Genomic DNA, 24463 nt, shown 5'->3' with positions numbered 1-24463 from the left:
AAAATGGAACGTTTCCTCTTTCTTGCTGAACCCTAGAGTCCAAGTTTTTTCATGCGCTTCAAGGCTTGTCAGAAAATGGATTTGTCAGGTTTTAACATTGGTCTGTCTCTTTAACAAGTTATCGCAAGCTCTGTCAAAATATTTAATATCCTCAAAGGTATGAAGTCTGATGTGTTTTGATTGGTTCTATCAATTTTGCAAAACTTTAGCCTGAGTTAAAAGCAGTGCAGAACCAAACCACTGTATGATGTCCTTGACCATTTTTATCCATCAAATACTAGTATGTGTACTGTAAGTTTTAGAATGTCCCGAAAGGAACAAGATTTCTATCAAAGGTAATTTGGCTGTTTGTTCAACAGCTGAGGCTATAAACTACACTGCGGATGCAATGAGCTCCTTTAAAAAAAGGCTATCTACTAATCAAGGTTTTATTTCCTTCTCATGAGATGCAGAGAATAACAGCTTGTCAGTCTCGCGTCTGCATTTTTTATCTATTTCAAACCTTTCATGGCGAAGTCACAAAGTCATCTATCTATTGAAAACATGGATTGACATTTAAACATCCATGTCATATCACATTGTAATTTCCTGCTTCAGTATGGAGTTTTTCACCCCTGTCGCTTAATATCATGTTGAGGGGTTCCTTTCTTAATCTTTTCAAGCTTCTTGTTTTCATTTTAGCTCATCAAAGACTGTGACGACCGACTATCTGAGAACCAAATTGAGTCTCTGCTTGAAATCATTAAGAAAAACGTTACGGAAGAACAGTTGAATATTGTAAATCAGCAGACAAGTCGCAAGAAGCAGCAGCAACAGTAGCAGGAAAAGGCGGTTTTGTTCTTGTAGCAATTAGCATATCTTTCCTCTCGACTGAACTCTTCAGGTGAGTATTTTTTTTTAAATCATTTTAATCAAATATCCATGGCTCAAGTTGAAAACGCACACCACCAATCCCAATGTTGCAAATTTCTACTCTTCTTTTTTAAAAAGTAACTGAGAAAGAGTTTTTCTTGAAATTTTCTGCGTAAATTCTCCTCTCACATCCTGAAATATTACAAGTAATTGTAAGTAGATATTTCGATTAGTCCTCTTTAAATATTTTAACATTTGATCCGACAACACGTTCGGTAGGAAGAAGGGAAAATCGGTTTCAGATGTGCACTGCATCAATTGAAAGATAATTTATATCTAGCAATGAAAATGTTCTCTATTTTGTTTCAGGCTCCAAAATGTCGGATAATATTCTAAAAGAGACATCTGAAATCTTCTTTAACATTTGGCATGACCCGAATTTTTGGACGGGCCTTCTTTTTGGAATGTTTACAGTTACCACATTTAACATGACATTTAGAATGTACAGAAGTCTATTGGTAAATTTTTTTAAAGTTTTGCTGTTTTGACATTTTTTTGTTCTTTTGAGCTCTGAGCTCTAACATGATTTTACCCATTGTAATACTCGGTGGCTTGTCATGTATGTTTTGTTTTTTTTTTTTTTTACATCAATGAACAGGGTGCAAGAAAAGTGATAAAATCTGCTAAATCATGGAAATATTTATGGCTGCGTAGCATCCTATGTATTTAAACATTCACCAAAGCATGGCTCATGTTATTTCTCATATTGATGACGGAAGTGCAAAACAACATACCTTCATTGCAGTGTTTCAAAATTTCCACTTCTACTTTATTTTTTTAAAGAGAAACAATTCAACTTTGGATCTTGAACTTGAAACAGAATAATTCCCCAACACAGAGAAAGAATGTCGGAAGTTTTTGTTGACTACTTTCCTCTAGAACAAATAAAATATGCCACATGCAGCGCCGCAAATGGAGTTACGTGGCTCTGGACGTTGGCCATGGAAATTGTACATTATATATAGCAAAAATGAAAAGCCCTTTTTTCAGTCTAAACAATTTACAAGGTCCTTTTTTTGACATCTTCCAGTCTCTTTTATGGTTGTAAAATATGCATATTATGGAAGCCATAATTGTATCATTTTAAAATATTCAATTCAATTTTAGCTTGGTTTTTTAAAGGAATGGTTATTTTTCCCAAGTCGTAAAGATAGGTACTTACAGTTATTTGCATTGGTTTTCATGGAAGATTCTTTGTTTTGCAGGAAATTCAAAATTCGAGTCCTGCTGAAAAACCCTCCGCCTCATCTAAAAAAATCCCTGATGTAAGTATTTCTTTTTCATCCCGTACTGCTCAAACCCTCAATGATAAATATAACTCTCCTGTAAAAACTTTGTATTGTGTTACACATAGTCAGAAGCTACCTTTAATTTGCTTCTACAAATGATTCTGACTGGTTAATCTTTTTGTAAATTCATTCGGAAAAGTATTTCTCTAGGCACCCGCAGATAAGCTGTAACCAAGATTCTGATAAAACTCATAGAGGAAAAAACTGAGCTTATGCAATTTTTGAAAGGGAAATTGGGTAAAAATTTCAGAGCTTCGAGCAAAAACTTTTGAAAATGACTGTTAATATTTGTGAAAATTGATGACACAAAAACGCTGCCATTTCTTCATTAATTTTCAGACTCCATATTGTAGTCAGTGTAGTCTGCATAACTTCACTCCTCTGCGTTTATATGGATGACTTAAGTGCAAAACCACCTATCTCCATTGCAGTGTTTCAAAACTTCCATTCCTAATCTATTCTTTCAGAGAGAAATAAAACGACTGTATTGTGTGAACTTTCTTCAGAATATTTAGCTGAAAGATAAGACAAATAATGGAAGTATTCGAAAATTTATGTTGACTAGTTTTCCAAAGAAAAAACAGAGTTTGGTGAGAAGTCTGCAACGTCGCAAACGAAGGTACGTGGTTTCGTACTTTAGCATGTATATATTTTTGTAAAGAACCAGGTGGAAAAATGGTGCTGAGTCCACACCATTTCGTGGGGAAATCAAAGCCAAGAAGTTCCAAAAATTATAATTAGAGTCAAAATTAAATTTTTTGAACTCTAATGCGTACCAGTACGAAACTGAGGGGAGGAGAGCGTTCAGCTCAGGCAATTTGCATTGGAATATTAAATTGGAGTCACAGCGAGAGATCTATACCGGTTTGGGTCTTTTTAGACCTTATCTGCAGATCACTCTTGTCAGTGAACCCAACTTAACATGCTGCAAAATTCAAGACGGCATTAAAACAACATCATGGATATGACCTGAGGCATGACACAAAAGTGTGATCCTCGCGCCATCTACCATCCCGCGAAATAGTGTGGACCCAGCACCATTTCTCCACCTTGTTACATACAGAATTCAGGCCACCTCTTAGTGTTTTTTTTCTCTCTCATTTATTTTTGTAAATTGATGTCGATCTTTCGGGCACCTAGAGCTTGACTTTTCTAACCAAAAAATTTCCGAGTTCAATTTGAAAGTGAGAAACTAGCTGTCTTTTAGTTGGTAAAAATTCAATCTTCTTCCTTGCTGAAGAAACAAAGTCCTCTTAAATCAATTATTAGGAACTTGGAAAATTCCAGTTTCCTTTCTTTCTTTGAAGTAATTAGTTAATTCCTCTTTGCAACCTGATCAGCTCTGTGTGAGTAGAAAGAAAGCCATTGTGGTCTCCATTTTTCAACATAGAACTACTTTTTCTGCCCCATTTTAGAAACAGTTTATGTGCCATCAGTTTTATGGAGATAAGTGCCTCTATGGATGAGTTGGAAATAGTTCTTTATTGTAAAATGCAATCAAATTCTAGTTCTTTATTCATGATCATTCATTTTTCAAAAACTGACTTGACCTATGTTGGTTGGATTACATTTTGCAGTAAGGAACTACTATTTGAAGCTCATTGTAGAAACAGCATACGTTCTATTTGATTTCCTGTGCAGATAAGTGCTTTTATGAACGAGCCAGAAATTGTAGTCCCGTGTGCCATGGTACATAATATAGTCCAGTTTTTATTTTTTGCAAGTTGGGAATTCGAATTGACTGATTTTATCCTAAACAACCAATGCTAATTTCTCATTCATGAATTGATTTTGGAACAGGTTAAACATGAATGTGAATGAGCTTGAATGAGGGAACATGTCACACGATGCTTTAATTTTAACACTATCAAGTTGTGCCTGTTTTTTTCATCAACGTCTAGTCTACTGTAAAGGGGAATTCATCTGTTTTTATTGCAACATGCTTTACCAATAAAGTTTAAACTATCTTTTGCAGGGTGTAAAGCCGGTTGCAGATGGGAGCTCTAAGATGGCTTTGGTGGTTCGGAAAGACTTGAAAATGGGTAAAGGAAAAGTTGCCGCTCAGGTGAGAATATTTTTATTTAAATAATTTTTCTCTTTATACAATTTTAGCAGTATACAGAAACACTTGCAAGATCTGTTCAGAATTGTTTTTCCTTTTCTCGTTTTTGGCAGAATGGAACTCTGCATGTTTCCTAGATTTGTGATTCAAGTTCTTAACTTTAAGTAAAATTTTGCGAGCACTTATTTTCCCTGAAAAGAACTTCCAAGCATACTGAAAGCTCTCAAAGTTGAGGCTGTAATGGAGGTTAACCCCATGCTTAGCTGAGGCTGAGAATCCATCTCTCTATCCAGTCAAATTCTCCATGCTTAGATAGGAGATACAGATAGCAGGATTGCCTTTTTCTTCAGATACTCGGAGGCTAGAACCATGGCAAACCTGTGGAAGCACTTGCTCCCTATCTGTGCACAGAGAAATTGACTGGATTGAGAGGTGGACTCTCGGCGTAGCATGGGGAATCCTCTCCTTTACGGCTGCAATTTTGAGAGATTTTTTGAGCTTGGACTACTATACAAGGCATGAATTAAAGCACCTTGCAGCAGCTCTTCAAATGTTACGCAGAAAATGAGTCGTAATGGAGAGTCTGGAAATTAACTTTTAAACAAAGAATAAGTGTTTGCGAATAATATTGGCGTTATGGCAAAAACACAAATGATGTCAGTGTCTCTTGGTTTTCAATGGACAGAATTTCCATTGGAACTGAGACTGATTAAAAAATATTTTACCTCACTTTTAAGTCAATTTTCTATCGTGGATTGCATTGCGTCATATTACATATACATATTAGGGCTGTGCGAATATTCGCAATTCCGACTATTTGCACCGCGAATATTCGCTTCGTCTGCCTCGCGCACTATTCGCGAATTGCGAATAATCGCGCCGTCGCGAATAGTGAATTTTTGAACTGACATTTTCAAATATTTGCGCCGTCACGAGGAATGAATTTTCAAATATTCGCGCCATCAAAAATAACGAATTTCCGAGTGGCAATCGTGAAACGTTGCGAGGACCTGCGCAAGGCTTCCGCTTCCACCCGAGACATCGCGAACGGCGGATCTCCTTTGATCTTTACCGACTTTGCCGAGTTTACGAACAGCGAGCGCGATTGCAATTGGGGAAATAAGCAAAGAGCCCAAATTAAGGATTGAAAGACACAGAAATTTCTGAAATTGAAAAAAAAAGTTCATGAACACATTTTTATTTACAGCGAAAAGAATAAAATACTAAAATGTGTCTAATGATCCTTCGATACTAGCTTGACTGCCCGCGCAGTTACCTTCAAATCCTGGAAATGCATACGTAACTGCAGGGACAGTCAAGCCAGCATCCAGGGATCTTCAAACAAATTCTTAACAGCCTAGGCTACTATCATAGCATTTCATTGTTTTCTGTGCAGGCGTATGAGCAAATGGAAAATTCTTAAAAATTAGTCACATTTTTTTTGTCGACTTTTGTAATATTCGCGAATTTTCACACTTAAAAAAGTCATTTCCAATTATTCGTTTTACTATTCGTAGCTTTGAATAATTGACTTAAATTATTCGTTATTCGCTTTGCTATTCGCGAATAGTTGCCGAAATTATTCGCTATTCGCTTCGTTCAGAAAATTCACTATTCGCACAGCCCCAATACATATGTAACTCAATTCTCTCACAAAGTCCAACAGCCTAGCCCATACTCTAATTTGTGGTGCAAGTTCGATGCTACCAAACTTTGAAAGTCTGATCTCTAACTCATACTTAACTAATTCCAATCTGCATAAAAATAAAAAAAGAATTTTCCACACATTCTAATAAATTTTGTCCTGTTTGCTTCTATAGTGCTCTCACGCCGCTGTAGGAGCTTTCAAAGAAATTTTGAAGGATCCAGACGCTTTAAACCTGCGGGAGGCTCGAGGGCAGGCGAAAATTGTCGTCGAAACCAACTCAGAGGAGTCACTACTGGAATTAGCTCAGCAGTGCAAGGAACGCAAGATTATTCACTGTTTAATTCAAGACGCTGGCCGTACACAGGTAGCACCCGGTTCCAAAACTGTTCTGGCTGTTGGTCCTGGACCCAGTGAAGTAATCGACAGCATCACGGGGCATTTGAAGCTGTACTAGGAGCACTCTCTGATGAAAAAAGAAGCTGAAACCAAGCAAAGTAGGTCGTTTTCTGGATCACATTCTCTGTCTACATGTCATTGATAACTTCATAAAATTTCTTCTGTTCAAGATTTTGTTTTATATACTCATCCTTTTTGTGAAACTATATCAGGGTTGCCATAATGGGAGAAACCTGAAGAATCAGGGTCATATTACAGCAAAGCTGAAGTCAGGAAATATTTTAGAATGATAACCTCGGCAAATTGCATACCCTGCTTTTGTAAGGGGCCGAGGGAGAATGATAATGAGGTACCGAATTCTAAATCAGTAGTTGAAGGCGGCAAAAATTATGTTACAGATTTTAGCTGTAGCATGCATGTACCCAGCAGCATCATTGGTATCGGATTAACAATCCGTCTTCAATGTGACAGAGGGACGGACAAATCCAGGGCTACTGTTCACCACAATTACACCACGTTGCCTGACTTTCCTTCTTTCTTCTGATTTTCTAAGTGGGATTCTTAGTTCCGCATCCTCTGAAATGCTAAGGTCTGCGGTATGCTACCTTTTTTCTTTAATTTTGCGTTGGGAATATGTAATGACTCGGAAGCGCTACAACAAAAACGACTATCTCACTATCACTAGCTAAACGAGCCTCAGAGGGGGATCTAGCCTCCGCGGCTTGTCCGAAGAAAACAGGGAAAGCCTGATGAAAGGAAAAACACGAGATCCCACACGAGCCCCCTATCGGTTATTCTTCGTCTGAATTACCATGATTGAAGTAGATATTGATGTGTATGTAATCCCCAAGCGGGGAGCCGCTTCGAGCCACTGGCAAAGCTTAGTATTTGACTCATCCTTAAAAACACTTATTTGGTTAATAGTGAGTGCAGAGATGGAAAATTTCATGAAATATTGTGTAGGTTGTGAAATTTCATGAACCCTCCTAAATTTTGGGGAAACTTATACCCTAATACGTCACGTCTCGTCACCTTCCGGCCAAGTATCACAAGCGCCATGTGACGTTTCAAAATTTCCGCCGCCATTTAATTTTTTTACAGGAAGATTTTTCAACGAAGCTGTCCGAAAATTTCACTGAATTTTCTTTGTGCTGCCGCTAAAATCCATTCAAATTTTCAAACAGATTGAACCAACAATTTCTCTGAGAAAAAATGAAATGGCGTTGGACATTTTGAAACGTCGCATGGCGTTTACTTCGGCCGGAAGGTGACGCTCTTTTTAAGCCCAGAAATGAAGAGGAGCTCGGCAGCTTAATCCTGCAGCCCGATTGTTGAAATTGTTTGTTTGTCGGGACGACATAGGTAGATTAAAAGACGGAGCGAGATTGGTCGGCTATGTATTATCGCTGCTTCGTCGACCTATGTCGGGTTGAACTCACGACAAGCTAAAGGCACCTCTTAAGTTCCCGTCAGTATGTCGTCCATTCCACCTGAAAAAGGCACGGCAAAGCAGTGATAAGGCATAGCCAACTAATCACGCTCCATCTTTTAACCTATGTCGTCCCGACAAACTAAAAATCTCAACAATCAGGCTGCTGTTGAGACACCTAGTTCACCATAGAGTCCCTTTATAGTGAGAGTCAAGACAATGTGAATCCGTTTCTGATTGGTTCCCGTATTTTAGGCCTTCACAGTGTCACAAACGGGATTAAAGATTACATTTTCACCGATTGCAAAGATTATAATCTGGAATGGACCAGGGAATTACGGGTTCGGCAAGGAACAAACGGAATGAGAGAAGGAACGGGGAAAGGAAGTTTAGAATGGCCCGATCAAAGATTACAAAGAACGTTCAATTTCTGTAATCTTTATTCCCGTTTGTGACCCCATGAGGGGTGTTGTCTTGACTCTCAGTATAAAGGGACTCTAGTTCACCACCACAAAACGTTTCGCGGGAAACACAAAACAAATCATACACAGGTTCCATGATTCAAGTGTTTTATTAAGATGGACTCGAATCTCAACGATGACATGGGAATCGCAGCGCCTAGTGGCACGGGATTTCATTCGGTCCTGAGCACGGGCAGATCTCCTCGACGATGACGGCCGGCTCGGCGGCGTGCTCCTGGACCTTGGGCTCGGCGTACGTGTCCACGACGACCGGGGTCTGCGTGTAGACGTTGAGGGCGGCGCTCTGCTTGTGCTTGACGACGTACGGGGTCCCGAAGTAGTTGATCTCGTACGGCGCCGACTGGTGGTCGATCACGTTCGGGGTCAGCGGCAGACCCACGGTGATGGGCGCCGGCGCCACCTGCTCGATGATGATAGGCGCGAAGTTCCTGCCTCCGGCCATTCCACCTGCACCTCCGGCTCCGCCCATCCCTCCGGCTCCGCCCATTCCACCGGCTCCGCCCATTCCACCTGAGCCTCCGGCTCCAGAGCCCCAAGATCCAGCGCCCCAACTACCCGCGGCGCAGGAAGGGTAGGGGTTGCCAGCGACGAGGCCGAAAGACAAGCATGCGACTACAGCGAAGAAAGCCATTGTAGATGAAGCTCTTTGGTGGATGGAGGAAGGGAGAATGATGAGAGCCTGACGCCCGGACGGATTTTATACGGGGAGCGCCAATGCGCGAACGTGGTTATCGGAGGATTTGGAGATCGATCGGCTGCTCCCACGCTGCGAGCCGGCCGCTACCGGTCCGCTATCGGAGCGCTCTCGCGTCTCGCGGGTGTATCGCGTAGCCACTCCAGTATCACTCTCTGCAACCGAACACTGTTATTAGGAGTTTGTAGTGGAGTCTTCGACTGACAATCCGCGGTTCAACCAGCGGGCCGATTATTTAAACTTATAGACAAAGCTATAGATAAACACGACAAAAGGGATTTGGAGGGATCCTATTGGTGGGAACAGGTGGTGGCAATGGACATAGGAGGTAGGTAATAGACTAACTAACGGCAACCCACTACAGACCCGACAGTTAGTCCATCATTTTCTTCCTTAGTCTATAACAACCAACCATGTCAACCAATAGGATCGCTCCATACTTCCTATGTCTTCTTTGTCGATCGCTTCGTCCATCAGTTTCAATAATCGGTCCGCAGCTTCTCATTTTAACTTTATGCTCGATTAATTGCAAGTGTCCGTCACTTTCTTCTTTTACCTTCCCATTAGGCGCGTCCCCCCTCGCAGCGGTCTCTGACAAAGGCCCGTGCGATAATTCTTCACTACTTGGGCTTGACTCATTTATGGCCCAAACCTTTTGATTTTGTCTTGCTTTTCCCAATTCACCTGTTCTTCTAGGATGACGGATATGAATGAACGGATCCTACGAACGGATAATTATGGAAGGGAAATAGGAACCCATTAAAGCAATCAGTAATTTTCGACTACAAGGCAATTTTTCTATTTAAGATTTAACGTAAGTATTGACTTTACGAAATTGAAGATTACGATTAAGATAATCATCAACATTTAATTACAAAGCAATTTGGAACGGATACTTATTGAAAGTATTTAATCCTCCTTTTCGTCTATTGAAAAGTAGCCGTCGTCTAATTCGTATACTAGACTCCTTAAAAATGAGTGTATTTTCAGGCTTTCGATTTCCGTTCTTTCTGGCTCCTCACCTGGGAAGGGATCCTCATACCAATCGAAAATCTCGTTAGCAATTTCAATATCCCACTCCGCTTCGTATTTTCCGTAAACGATGTTTTCGAAAGCCTCTATTAATTGCCTTGGTTGGAGGGTATTCTTTCTCAAAAATAACGTTTCTACTCGGACCATTAATTTCGATTCATTTTCCATATTCGGTTCCTTGTCGTTTATTTACTGGATTGTTAGTTAGTCAAGTAGTTGGCGAAGGCTGAGAGTCATCCTGCTGATAGTCCTGTGAGATGGCGTAGCTCAGGGGGGGTAGAGCGTCGCAAGTGCAAGTCCAGACGCAAGGCGGCGCAAGAGCAAGTGCAGACACGCGTCGCGACTGCTGTGCAGACAATGGTGTCGCTAGAGCAATGCAGACGCAGGGCGTCGCCAGGGCGTCGCAAGTGCAGAGCTGACACTCGTCGCAACGGCAGTGCAGACACAAACGGGATAGACGGGAAGAAGCGAAGGCCAAAGAAGAACCTAAAATCACGCTGTGATATAATGTCTATTGCTACAGCTACACAGGGCACACAGTTCATATATGGTTTGACTCTGGGTTGATGGGATGAGGAGCGGACAGGTGCCGCTCGATCGCCAGTCTCTCCAAGAATAATCCCAGGGCCCAGCTCCGAGGAGCTCCCTAGGTCTCCGGCTCTGGCTATAGTCCAGGCAAGTTAGAAGTTTGCCCTACAATCAATGGAGATTTTGTACTGACACTTATTCCTTATGTATTTTGGGTCGCTGAATCCGAATCTGGATTTTGCGAACAAAAATTTTGCCCGGAACGTTGCCAAATTTACGAAAAATCGAAAAAAAACCGACTTTGACTCCGTTTTTTGGAAATATCTCGGGTTTTTTTCAATTTTTTCATGAAACGAGTTATTTTATAAAATATAGCTGATAAAATTCCCTACATATTGAAAAAAAAAAAGTTACTTTCATGAATTTTTGACCCTTTTATAGCGTTGCAAAATTTCGGTAGAAATTCAGGAATTTCGTTTTTTTTTTCGGTTTTTCGTAAAAAAAATGCTTAAAACGTCATTTTAGAGGCCAACAATAACTGTCCAAACGAAAGTAGACACAAAATGCTACAAAATAGGCTCTACTCCTTTTCCCTAGCGCGAAGTGCAACGTTGCCAAGCGGCGTCCGAAAATGCTATGTCTGACGCGTCAAATCGGCGGTGCGGCAACGTCGCATTTCGCGCCACCCCTCCCCCCCTATTCATCGAGATTAGTCTCTTTTCTCGATTTAAGGCCTATTTCATCAATTATTTATCATTATTCATTTTATATTGATTATATTGAATTTTCCGGTGTTGTCAAATGTCACAGATTTAGTAATCACTTTACCGCATTTGGGCCATTAGAAACCATATTAAAGGCACGGAAACGCTGTTACTAATATCTATAAAATTTGACATAATTTAATGAAATAAACTTAATAGTGTATTGTTAGGTTAGGTGGTGCTTATGATTCATATCCATGCGTAATCTCAATTAAAAAAAAACGCAATAGTTAAACTGTACCTGGCTTTCTATTGTTACAGTTATTATTTATGTTCTATTTTACGTAACAACAAATAACACAAAAAAATAAGTAAGTAACAGAACCTATTTACATTATGACCATTTCTCATTCAAGTCGTGGCTTTTTTGAACGCGTTGATGGTCTAGGTTGGTCAATGTCTTCACTATCAAGGGTCAATGACCCCGGTTCACCGGCCCGTTTTTCACCCTCAGATTCCGAAATTGATACTGCGTCACTTTCTTCCTCAAAATCGGACGAAAGTCCGTAGTCCACGGCTTGATCTTGAACTTCCTCCGGGTCGTGAACGTTCTCTTCATCCAAAATAGCATCTACGGGCCTGTTGGTACATGCATTATCAGTAAAACAACTGGAGCAAATGATAGTGCAGGAAAGGCCACTTTTTCTGCAGCTGCAACTCGCGCGGCAGCCCTTCTTGCACTTGCATGAAATCTGATTTAGAATGGCATCAGGTGCAGGTTTTTGCATCGAAGTCACCGGAACTAGCCCATTTTTGCTTATTTCCCAGCCCCACTCTGTTGGATTCTTATCAACGCCTAACCAACTTTGAACTTGGTAGTAAGTTCGCAGGGAATGTTGTTTAGCTGCTTCTTCGGGAGGCGGCAACGATGCCAAAGTGTGCTTATTTTTAAATGCTGTTTTTACGAAACATTTGTACCTATGAACATTCAGCGTCGTGGTTTCAGGTGTTTTACAGCCGTACAAACACAGGAGAAACTTTTGACCCGCATCAGCAATTTCAGCGGCAGTTGAATTCGGTTTTTGAAAAACTTCAACACAAGGTAAAAGTTCCGGGTTATTTTTGAGCGTCTTTATGATTTTTGCTTTCCCTTGATTATACAGGTAGGAAGTTGTATCGCATCCGCTAAATGCGTGTAGGGTGTAGGAATAACATGTTTTAGCAACGACTTCGTCACCAAGACTGCTTCTGTTGTAAATTTTTTGGATGGTCTTCTTCCTACCGGGCTTCAAAAGGAAAACATTACCCATGTTCTTGGAGAGTGATGTTAAAATAACCACGAGATCAACGTCTTCGCCAACTATGATGGATGATGCAAAAGGGGATAAAAAAATAAAATAAATATGTTACAAAATTAAAATGCAATCAAATTTACTTATGCAATAGTTTTCCTGATAAGTATAAAATGTAAATCCGCGAGGACCTTTATGTAATAAGATGATTAGAATCCTTCATTGAGTCATTCATTGACACATTCTTTCAGTCATTCATTTGTTCATTGAGTCATTCATTGACGCATTCACTCAGACATTCATTTATTCGTTGGCTTTCCTTGATGACCACTGTTCTTTTAGTGTAATATTTCCCGAACTCCACTGCTCGATTGACCGAACCGAGTAGGATTGTAGGCTTATGGGTTCCTTTGCGTAGAAATTCTCTGATTGAGGACTTGCTCTGCACCAACTCGTTCCACTCCTGAACACTGAGTTCTAAACCCGATTGAGGCTCATCTAGTTTGTAGTATAAGATGATCACTGGAAAGTCTTTTTCGACCCAATATCCGATTTTGCTTCGCACTATTTGCTTCGTTCCGTTGCGCGACACGAAAAACACTTGATTCAAAAGTCTGTTAAAGTCGCACCCCTACCCCCTCCCCCCTCAACATGTCCATCAACATCATATGTTATCACAGTAATGTTCACCGCAGAGATATGTCTCGGACGAATACAGTCTTCTCTTTACAAATCTTACATATCCTACGTTTTGTGAGATGCGTAGCTCAGGGGGGGTAGAGCGTCGCAAGTGCTAGTGCAGACGCAGGGCGTCGCAAGAGCAAGTGCAGACACGCGTCGCGACTGCTGTGCAGACAATGGCGTCGCTAGAGCAATGCAGACGCAGGGCGTCGCAAGTGCAGAGCTGACACTCGTCGCAACGGCAGTGCAGACACAGAGGTGATGGACGGGAAGAGGCGAAGACAAGAAGAGAACCAAAAGTGATATGAGATGCAATGTCTAATGCTGATTGCTACAAGGGCACACAATAATCAAGCGCTGGTTGAATCCGGGTCGATGGGATGAGGAGCGGACAAGTGCCGCTCGATCGCCAGTCTCTCCAAGATCCTCCCAGGGCCCAGCTCCGAGGAGCTCCCTAGGTCTCCGGCTCTGGCTACCCCCTCCACTTGACTCGGAACCGGTCAAGCCTCTCCCTGCGCATGCGCAAAAGGGATGCTACCCCTCTGCCCTCTCGCTGGGGGGTGCTCCACCGCTGCCCAGTCCCGTGACGTATGGGTTTTTGTCAGCGCCCTCGACTTGGGTGCCAGGTCCCTGGGCCACTCTCACAGTTTTCTAAAAAAAAAGTGGATGGGTTTTTCTACTTTTTAGGTTCTAGGAACCAATGGAGAGTGCGTTCTAAAAAATCCAACTTTTAAGCGAGAAGTACCTAATCGCCTTTACCATTTCCGTCTCGCCGGAAACACCTGGGGTGGCAATGTGTGCGCTGCGCCATAGTTTTTGTACAAAGTTTGCCAGCATCTCCATCTCCGCCTCCCGCAACACTTCCTGTACCTCCTCCGCGGTCAGCACACGCAAATCCATCCTAGAAGGTCTTATGTACATTAGGTTTTTTGTTTCGAATTTACAGGAAGAGTTTGTACATTGTCATCGGTTTTTGTATTTACAGATGTTGCATGTCGAAAAGGTTTTCGAATTCCAGTGCAACGGTGTCCATGACCCGCTCCTCATTTTGTGCCGCAGGGCGTAGGATGCAGCCATCATGACACACACAAATCCAAATTCCATCCTCTATCATGCAATCGGTCTCTGCAGCACATTTAAGCATGTGTGAAAACCCATTGCATGATAGATGATGATATTTGGACTGATGTGTGTCGTAGTGTGGACATTCAGCAGGGTCTACACACGGAGAATACCCCTGCATCGGGCGCCGTACGGCACATGAGTATAGAATTCCTCATAGTACATTCCATTTCACTGTATAATAGGGTCAGTCAGCGTCAGAAGTTCGTCAGTAGATCTAGGGCGTTTTGGGGTATCTGTCCAGTCAGGAGGAGAAGCCGGTCGTTTTAATGAGGGAAGGGGGTCAGGGAGGAACACAGTATCGTCTAAGCTCTCTTGGGGGTCAGGGAGGAACACACTATCGTCTAAGCTCTCTTGGGGGTCAGGGAGGAACACACTATCGTCTAAGCTCTCTTGGGGGTCAGGGAAGAACACACTATCGTCTAAGCTCTCTTCTACTTGTGATATTAACAAACATGTAGTGGTGCCGGTAAGGATACTACTGTCATTGAAAAAAATTGTCATTGTCGTAAAAGGAACAGTTGGATTTGTGTTTCGGCGTTGAAACCACCAGCGGGTAAAAAACCGGGGGAGTCAATGTATCGTGATCGTCAATGGGGGAGGGGGGAGGAGAGGGCTGGTAGTCGCTGAGGGCAGGGTCTTCAAAAATTTCGTCTAAAAGTGCAATGGTTGAGGGGGTCATAGGGGTCATTTCAGAGGGGGAGGGGATCGGTATGTTCATGAAAGTGGTCTTTGATAGCGGTGTTGTGTCTAACTCTATAATTTCTATGGGGGGAGGTGGAGCGGACTTTCGGGGTTTCGTTGAAAAGAAGTTGCGTTCGTAGTCGGTTCGCGTGTCGATGTTAAAGTTTATTTGTCGTTCGGGGTGTTGAAGGGGCAGGGGTCGGAAAATTGTCTCAACTTGAACACTCTTGCAGGAGAATACGCCTCAAGAAAAAAAATGGAAATATGAAGAAGATATGTCGTTTCTTGGAGATATCATGATCAGGAACAATACCTTAGAACCGATCGTGCCGCTCGTGAGATTGGCAAGCATCGAGGGCACCGGGGCCGTTACCAGCAGTGACAATAGTGCCGGTGCCAGCAGCGGTGAAACTAGTGCCAGCAGCGGTGAAACTAGTGCCAGCAGCGGTGAAACTAGTACCAGCACCAGCGGTGGCACCAGTGCCGCCAGTGCCAGCGGCGACACCAGTGCTGGTAGCAATGCTGGTAGCATTTTCATAAAAAAAGAAGTTCGGCTCCCAAGCCCGCTCGGACACGGACCGTGTTCGGTTTCTCTCCCCCCCCCCCCCCCAATGTAACAATTTTCAGGCTACTATTGAAAAAGATAATCGGCGTGTATTTAGATTTTACGCATAATTTGAGATGTGGTGGTGATACTTGTGGGATGATCTCTCTGTTTTTTTTTTTTTTTTCTTTTGGACAACCTGCTTGTGTTTTGGTTCGAGTTCGGCTCTCCAAGCCCGCTCGAACCTTGACCGAGTTCGGTTGTCCACGGGCCCGCTTGTGTCCCCCAGGGACCGAGTACGGCCCAAGTAGGGTAGTGCCTTTTGGCACCACAATGACTTGGTTGAGAAACTAAGAGTCAGGGAGAAAGCTCCCGAGGTTGAGCCAGAATGGAAAAATAGGACCCTCCCTACTGGCAGAGCCCCGCGTGCTGTCTTGACAACGTTCACACATCTGGGGTGAAAAATTGAAGTAAAAACGTTCATCCCCATCACAGTATTCCTCCACACGGCGACTTGGCCCCGCGACAGGTTCTACCTCAGCCCTTTCCTCCTCGTCGTCCTCAATCCTAGGGCTCTCGCCAGCAGGGGAGGCACCGGAATACGTGCGGGCTCTACTCGGTCATCCTCCTCCTCTATTATTTGGACCGACTCCTCGGAAGTCAGAGAGAAAGCTCCCGAGTTTGAGCCAGAATCGAAAAAGAGGACCCTCCCTACTGGCAGAGCCCCGCGTGCTGTCCTGACAACGTTCAAACATCTGGGGTGAAAAATTGAAGTAAAAACGTTCATCCCCATCACAGTATCCCTCTACACGGCGACTTGGCCCCGCAAAAGGTGCTACCTCAGCCCTTTCCTCCTCCTCGTCCTTAATCCTAGGCCTCTCGCCAGCAGGGGGAAACACCGGAATACGTGCGGGCTCTACTCGGTCATCCTCCTCCTCTATTATTTGGACCGACTCCTCGGAAGTCAGAGAGAAAGCTCCCGAGTTTGAGCCAGAATCGAAAAAGAGGACCCTCCCTACTGGCAGAGCCCCGCGTGCTGTCCTGACAACGTTCAAACATCTGGGTGAAAAATTGAAGTAAAAACGTTCATCCCCATCACAGTATTCCTCTACACGGCGACTTGGCCCCGCAAAAGGTGCTACCTCAGCCCTTTCCTCCTCCTCGTCCTTAATCCTAGGCCTCTCGCCAGCAGGGGGAAACACCGAATACGTGCGGGCTCTACTCGGTCATCCTCCTCCTCTATTATTTGGACCGACTCCTCGGAAGTCAGAGAGAAAGCTCCCGAGGTTGAGCCAGAATGGAAAAATAGGACCCTCCCTACTGGCAGAGCCCCGCGTGCTGTCCTGACAACGTTCAAACATCTGGGGTGAAAAATTGAAGTAAAAACGTTCATCCCCATCACAGTATTCCTCTACACGGCGACTTGGCCCCGCGACAGGTTCTACCTCAGCCCTTTCCTCCTCGTCGTCCTCAATCCTAGGGCTCTCGCCAGCAGGGGAGCACCGGAATACGTGCGGGCTCTACTGGTCATCCTCCTCCTCTATTATTTGGACCGACTCCTCGGAAGTCAGAAAGAAAGCTCCCGAGTTTGAGCCAGAATGGAAAAATAGGACCCTCCCTACTGGCAGAGCCCCGCGTGCTGCGGGAGGACCTCTCTGCAGAACTGAAGCCTCGTCAGAGGAGAGGCTCCATCTCCGCGGAGCGTTTGGCTCGGGTGTTTGGGTGGGGCTCCCCTCGGGAGTCACGATTGGGACAACTCACCAATAATATAAATAAAAATAAAAATATGTAATCCATTATATCAATTATTAATATTCGATTACAGGGCAATTATAATATCCTAGATATAGCATGATTATTAACACTGTGAAATTTCAGACTAAACAATTATGAACATTCAGTTACAAAACATTCAGGAAACGAAGAATTTTGGAAGGAAAGTAAGTAACTCATCAAAGCAATTTGTAATATCCGAGTACAAGGCAGTTATAATATCTCAGATTTAACATAATTATTAACATTATGAAATTTTAGATTAAAACAATTATTAACATTCAATTACAAAACAGTTAGGAACGGATACTTACGAAAGACAACCCGTTCAATTACAGACGATTAGGAAATTGTGATGGGCTATGGGGGGGGGGGGGGGGGAAATCTAGGATGATGTGAAAAAATATAAGTCAGAAATATGATGGATAAGATGTAGTATGCAGGAAAAAATATATGAACAACGATGAATAAAAATCAGGGAAAAATATGAAAAAATGGAAAAATCAGGACAACTCAAGAAAAATAATATAGCAAGGTCAGATGGGACGGAAGATCAAAATCGGAGCAAATCTCGAAGAAAATCGGTCTCGCATGGGAGTCGCGGTGAGAGTCCCCTGGCCTCCGCTTTCGGGGAGCGCCCGGCCTCACTCTCTTTCTCCCTTGTGCCACTTTCGCCGGCCAACCCCCAAAGTTTCCCCATTGGTTGACCTAGGTCGGGGAGAGGGATGCTGCGATACGGCGTTGCAACTCGGGGTGGCTGTTGCCGTGGACCAAACAAGTTGGCCCTTGGCCGACCGGCCGATTTGGGGACACCGCGAAGGCACGGTTTGTGACTGGTCAGTCTGGACCGACCCATGTGGCCCCGTGGCTCGAAGGAGCCTAAAAAGCTCCCTGCCGCCCCCCCCCGTGGCTTTGGAAGCGAGGACGCTCGGTGTAGCGGGCGGTGATAACGGCCCATAAAAACTTGCCGGGGTTGTTGCGAGAAGAATTTGGGGTGGTTTGGCCTGTGAAGTGAGTGACCACCTATCTCCCTCTCACGCCCGGTCAGGCTGCAACCGTCCTTGTCTCCCCCGGTATGCGTATTGTTTGAACCACGGTGCTGCGAAAGCCTTATCATTACACCGGTGATGCTGTAGCTCCTCTCTGTTGTCCTTTCAGCCGCAACGTTGCCATTTATCCATATCACCCCACCCATGCAAATTGCACCTATCCTTCTACCAGATTGCCAGTCTAGGTAATTCTCTATGTTATACCCTAACGCAAGAAATCTTACGGCCTGTATTCAGCGAAAAATAACACATTCCTCGTGGAATAACGCTGCCCCTCCGATTCAAATTCGCAGGTACAATTTTTTCGTTCATGCCTGGGTTTAAAAATTCGGATAAAAAAATAAAATAAATATGTTACAAAATTAAAATGCAATCAACTTTACTTATGCAATAGTTTCCCTATTAAGTATAAAATGTAAATCCGCGAGGACCTTTATGTAACAAGATGATTAGAATCCTTCATTGAGTCATTCATTGACACATTCTTTCAGTCATTCATTTGTTCATTGAGTAATTCATTGACACATTTATTCAGTCATTCATTTATTCATTGGCTTTCCTTGATGACCACTGTTCTTTTAGAGTAATATTTCCCGAACTCCACTGCTCGATTGACCGAACCGGGTAGGAGCCTGCCGAGTAGGCTTATGGGTTCCTTTGCGTAGAAATTCTCTGATTGAGGACTTGCTCTGCACCAACTCGTTCCACTCCTGAACACTGAGTTCTAAACCCGATTGAGGCTTATCTAGTTTGTAGAATAAGATGATCACTGGAAAGTCTTTTTCGACCCGGTGTCCGATTTTGCTTCGCACTATTTGCTTCGTTCCGTTGCGCGACACGAAAAACACTTGATTCAAAAGTCTGTTAAAGTCGCACCCCTACCCCCTCCCCCCTCAACATGTCCATCAACATCATATGTTATCACAGTAATGTTCACCGCAGAGATATGTCTCAGACGAACACAGTCTTCTCTTTACAAATCTTACATATCCTACGTTTTCCAAAAAAAAAAAGTGGATGGGTTTTTCTACTTTTTAGGTTCTAGGAACCAATGGAGAGTGCGTTCTAAAAAATCCAACTTTCAAGCGAGAAGTGATCGCCTTTACCATTTCCGTCTCGCCGGAAACACCTGGGCAGGCAATGTGTGCGCTGCGCCATAGTTTTTGTACAAAGTTTGCCAGCATCTCCATCTCCGCCTCCCGCAACACTTCCTGTACCTCCTCCGCGGTCAGCACACGCAAATCCATCCTAGAAGGTCTTATGTACATTAGGTTTTTTGTTTCGAATTTACAGGAAGAGTTTGTACATTGTCATCGGTTTTTGTATTTACAGATGTTGCATGTCGAAAAGGTTGTCGAATTCCAGTGCAACGGTGTCCATGACCCGCTCCTCATTTTGTGCCGCAGGGCGTAGGATGCAGCCATCATGACACACACAAATCCAAATTCCATCCTCTATCATGCAATCGGTCTCTGCAGCACATTTAAGCATGTGTGAAAACCCATTGCATGATAGATGATGATATTTGGACTGATGTGTGTCGTAGTGTGGACATTCAGCAGGGTCTACACACGGAGAATACCCCTGCATCCGGGCGCCGTACGGCACATGAGTATAGAATTCCTCATAGTACATTCCATTTCACTGTATAATAGGGTCAGTCAGCGTCAGAAGTTCGTCAGTAGATCTAGGGCGTTTTGGGGTATCTGTCCAGTCAGGAGGAGAAGCCGGTCGTTTTTAATGAGGGAAGGGGGTCAGGGAGGAACACAGTATCGTCTAAGCTCTCTTGGGGTCAGGGAGGAACACACTATCGTCTAAGCTCTCTTGGGGTCAGGGAGGAACACACTATCGTCTAAGCTCTCTTGGGGGTCAGGGAAGAACACACTATCGTCTAAGCTCTCTTCTACTTGTGATATTAACAAACATGTAGTGGTGCGGTAAGGATACTACTGTCATTGAAAAAAATTGTCATTGTCGTAAAAGGAACAGTTGGATTTGTGTTTCGGCGTTGAAACCACCAGCGGGTAAAAAACCGGGGGAGTCAATGTATCGTGATCGTCAATGGGAGGGGGGAGAGGGCTGGTAGTCGCTGAGGGCAGGGTCTTCAAAAATTTCGTCTAAAAGTGCAATGGTTGAGGGGGTCATAGGGGTCATTTCAGAGGGGGAGGGATCGGTATGTTCATGAAAGTGGTCTTTGATAGCGGTGTTGTGTCTAACTCTATAATTTCTATGGGGGGAGGTGGAGCGGACTTTCGGGGTTTCGTTGAAAAGAATTGCGTTCGTAGTCGGTTCGCTGTGTCGATGTTAAAGTTTATTTGTCGTTCGGGGTGTTGAAGGGGCAGGGGTCGGAAAATTGTCTCAACTTGAACACTCTTGCAGGAGAATACGCCTCAAGAAAAAAAATGGAAATATGAAGAAGATATGTCGTTTCTTGGAGATATCATGATCAGGAACAAGACCTTAGAACCGATCGTGCCGCTCGTGAGATTGGCAAGCATCGAGGGCACCGGGGCCGTTACCAGCAGTGACAATAGTGCCGGTGCCAGCAGCGGTGAAACTAGTGCCAGCACCGTGAAACTAGTACCAGCACCAGCGGTGGCACCAGTGCCGCCTGCCAGCGGCGACACCAGTGCTGGTACATTTTCATAAAAAAAGAAGTTCGGCTCCCAAGCCCGCTCGGACACGGACCGTGTTCGGTTTCTCTCCCCCCCCCCCCCCTTCTCTCTGTTTTTTTGTTTTTTTCTTTTGGACAACCTGCTTGTGTTTTGGTTCGAGTTCGGCTCTCCAAGCCCGCTCGAACCTTGACCGAGTTCGGTTGTCCACGGGCCCGCTTGTGTCCCCCAGGGGACCGAGTACGGCCCAAGTAGGGTAGTGCCTTTTGGCACCACAATGACTTGGTTGAGAAACTAAGAGTCAGGGAGAATGCTCCCGAGGTTGAGCCAGAATCGAAAAATAGGACCCTCCCTACTGGCAGAGCCCGCGTGCTGTCCTGACAACGTTCAAACATCTGGGGTGAAAAATTGAAGTAAAAACGTTCATCCCCATCACAGTATTCCTCTACACGGCGACTTGGCCCCGCGACAGGTTCTACCTCAGTCCTTTCCTCCTCCTTGTCCTCAATCCTAGGGCTCTCGCCAGCAGGGGGAAGCACCGGAATACGTGCGGGCTCTACTCGGTCATCCTCCTCCTCTATTATTTGGACCGACTCCTCGGAAGTCAGAGAGAAAGCTCCCGAGTTTGAGCCAGAATCGAAAAATAGGACCCTCCCTACTGGCAGAGCCCCGCGTGCTGCGGGAGGACCTCTCTGCAGAACTGAAGCCTCGTCAGAGGAGAGGCTCCATCCCCGTGGAGCGTTTGGCTCGGGTGTTTGGGTGGGGCTCCCCTCGGGAGTCACGATTGGGACAACTCACCAATAATATAAATATAAATATAAATAAGTAATCCAATATATCAATTATTAATATTCGATTACAGGGCAATTATAATATCCTAGATATAGCATAATTATTAACACTGTGAAATTTCAGACTAAACAGTTATGAACATTCAGTTACAAAACAATTAGGAAACGGAGAATTTTGGAAGGAAAGTAAGTAACTCATCAAAGCAATTTGTAATATCAGAGTACAAGGCAATTATAATATCTCAGATTTAACATAATTATCAACATTATGAAATTTTAGATTAAAACAATTTTTAACATTCAATTACAAAACAATTAGGAACGGATACTTACGAAAGACAACCCGTTCAATTACAGACAATTAGGAAATTGTGATGGGCTATTGGGGGGGGGGGGGGGAATCTAGGATGATGTGAAAAAATATAAGTCAGAAATATGATGGATAAGATGTAGTATGCAGGAAAAAATATATGAACAACGATGAATAAAAATCAGGGAAAAATATGAAAAAATGGCAAAATCAGGACAACTTAAGAAAAATAATATAGCAAGGTCAGATGGGACGGAAGATCAAAATCGGAGCAAATCTCGAAGAAAATCTGTCTCGCATGGGAGTCGCGGAGAGAGTCCCCTGGCCTCCGCTTTCGGGGAGCGCCAGGCCTCGCTCTCTTCCTCCCTTGTGCCACTTTCGCCGGCCAACCCCCAAAGTTTCCCCATTGGTTGACCTAGGTCGGGGAGAGGGATGCTGCGATACGGCGTTGCAACTCGGGGTGGCTGTTGCCGTGGACCAAACAAGTTGGCCCTTGGCCGATCGGCCGATTTGGGGACACCGCGAAGGCACGGTTTGTGACTGGTCAGTCTGGACCGACCCATGTGGGCCCCGTGGCTCGAAGGAGCCTAAAAGGCTCCCTGCCCCCCCCCCCCCCCCCGGTGGCTTTGGAGGCGAGGACGCTCGGTGTAGCGGGCGGTGATAACGGCCCGTAAAAACTTGCCGGGGTTGTATTGTTTCGGCCACGGTGGTGACCGTGTAGGGTTCTAGAGTGAGCAATAAATATAAGTCGCTGATTGGCGATGAAAAATTATAATGTGGAAAGTCCGAAAAATTAACAACACGAAACCAAAATTAACAAAACAAAATCGTCATGGGTATGAAACCAAAAAAAAATGTGTAAATGTTTAAATAAGGCGGTTGTCTCGAAGGACTTGGAAAAATATCTATTTGTCGCTAAGACTCGAGGAGTTGACTCCCTTTGACTTGAAAAGTAGAATTCGAAGTGAGGAGCCCCTCCAGAGCCCAACACCTTGGTCCCTGTTCAACCCTTCTTGGGGGCCACCCCCAGCGTACCCCACGCTATCTCTGATTGGCTGGTCCAAGAACCTATGCTGAGCTCTGGTTGGTCCCCCCGATTTAGGCTTTCTTGCCTTTGCTTGCCGTTACGCGGCCCCCCCCCCCCCCGGCTCGCAGCGGGCTCCGCCAAAGGCCCGTGCTATCAATCTGGCTTGACACTTTTATGGCCGAAACCTTTTAATTCTGCTGCACCTGCCCTGGGTGACTTACTTTTCTGAGAACGTCCCTTACAATTTGATCCCTGCTACATGTACGGTGCATTCCTTCGCGTGTTGTTGTTCGGCCGAGTGCCTTGTTGCTTTATTTCCTCTTTTAATGTTGGATTACTCCTAGGACACTCCAACCGATCTCATGCTTCCCTGTGTTGCAAAAGCCATATTATCACAATACGGAGGGCATGGATTAATTTTAATTTCTTTTCTTCTTGCAAAATTATAAATATTGGGTGCCGTTTTCACACCGAATTTTTATCACACGTGTATTAAACAAGTCATCTTTTTCCCTGGCCAACCGGGACAACCTAACCTCTACTGGTGGCATTAGAAACAATAATGCAGGCATGCATGCGTTAATGGAGATGTTGCGTGTGTTAGGAATTCGCGATTTGACTGTTGATTCTCAAGTAAAAGTTCACGAGAAACACGATGGTGCTACTGGTTTTCTCTGAAATCAACTCCCAAGCTCAAGGAAAGCTCTCAAGTTGAGGCCAAAATGGAGGGGATATCCCACGCTATCCTGAGAGTCCACGTCTACATCAAGACAAAGTCTCCATGCAAAGATAGGGAGCAAATACATTAGCAGGGTTGCCGTCTTTTCAGTTTTGGAGCCCCCAAATAAAGAGGCAGCCCTGCTAATGTATTTGCTCCCTATCTTTGCATGGAGACTTTGTCTTGATGTAGACGTGGACTCTCAGGGTAGGGTGGGATATCCCCTCCATTTTGGCCACAACTTGAGAGCTTTTTTTTGAGCTTGGGAGTTGATTTCAGAGAAAACCAGTGGCACCATCGTGTTTCTCGCGAACTTTTACACAAATATCAACAGTCAAATCGCAAATTCCTACCACATGCAACATCTCCATTCACGATTTCATTGCCTAAAATCACACGTGTGGACACATAACGACGGTGAAACTACCAAACCACGTATCTCGGTTTGCGACGTCGCAGACTTCCTGTCATAGTTTATTTTTTAAATGAAAAACTACTCAACGTCCAGTCTTGAAAAGAGCCTTGTTAAAAATGGGTCGAAATTCGCCCCTTTTTAGGCCCTCGATTTTGCCAACGGGACTTGCGCCAAATTGTTGCATATGATGCCCCAAGTCTCAGGTAAAAATTTCAGCTTGAGTTAAAAAGCGGTTTCGGAGATACAGGGGGGGTGAAGTGGGGGAGTTG

At 44.1% G+C, this 24463-nt stretch overlaps 1 protein-coding gene and 1 long non-coding RNA gene across 5 annotated transcripts in view; both read left to right on the top strand.

Annotated features, from left to right (window-relative positions):
- LOC109034823 (peptidyl-tRNA hydrolase 2, mitochondrial) overlaps window positions 1–19166 on the top strand; it is a 32759-nt gene extending 13593 nt beyond the window's left edge. The window contains exons 1-5 of one of the 4 annotated variants that reach the window (XM_072304327.1): window positions 1223–1370; window positions 2118–2177; window positions 4177–4266; window positions 6084–6405; window positions 14135–19166. In XM_072304327.1, the coding sequence (XP_072160428.1) occupies window positions 1230–1370; window positions 2118–2177; window positions 4177–4266; window positions 6084–6365 (573 nt within the window). In that variant the 5' untranslated portion in view covers window positions 1223–1229 and the 3' untranslated portion in view covers window positions 6366–6405; window positions 14135–19166. Of the gene's footprint in view, window positions 1–681; window positions 884–1221; window positions 1371–2117; window positions 2178–4176; window positions 4267–6083; window positions 6477–12182; window positions 13222–14134 lie in introns of those variants that run through there. The other 3 variants (XM_072304326.1, XM_019048193.2, XM_019048118.2) reach the window with 3 other exon arrangements.
- A 1877-nt stretch (window positions 19167–21043) lies between these two features.
- LOC140225425 (uncharacterized) lies at window positions 21044–22119 on the top strand. The gene is made up of 2 exons (XR_011900530.1): window positions 21044–21254; window positions 21558–22119. It is a non-coding gene; the product is annotated as an uncharacterized lncRNA (long non-coding RNA).
- The last annotated feature ends 2344 nt before the right edge of the window (window positions 22120–24463 follow it).

The sequence above is a fragment of the Bemisia tabaci genome, chromosome 9, assembly GCF_918797505.1.
Source record: "Bemisia tabaci chromosome 9, PGI_BMITA_v3".
NCBI classification, from domain to species: Eukaryota; Metazoa; Arthropoda; class Insecta; order Hemiptera; family Aleyrodidae; genus Bemisia; species Bemisia tabaci.
Note: the sequence above shows the minus strand (reverse complement) of the source record. Positions and strands in the feature narration are given on the sequence as shown.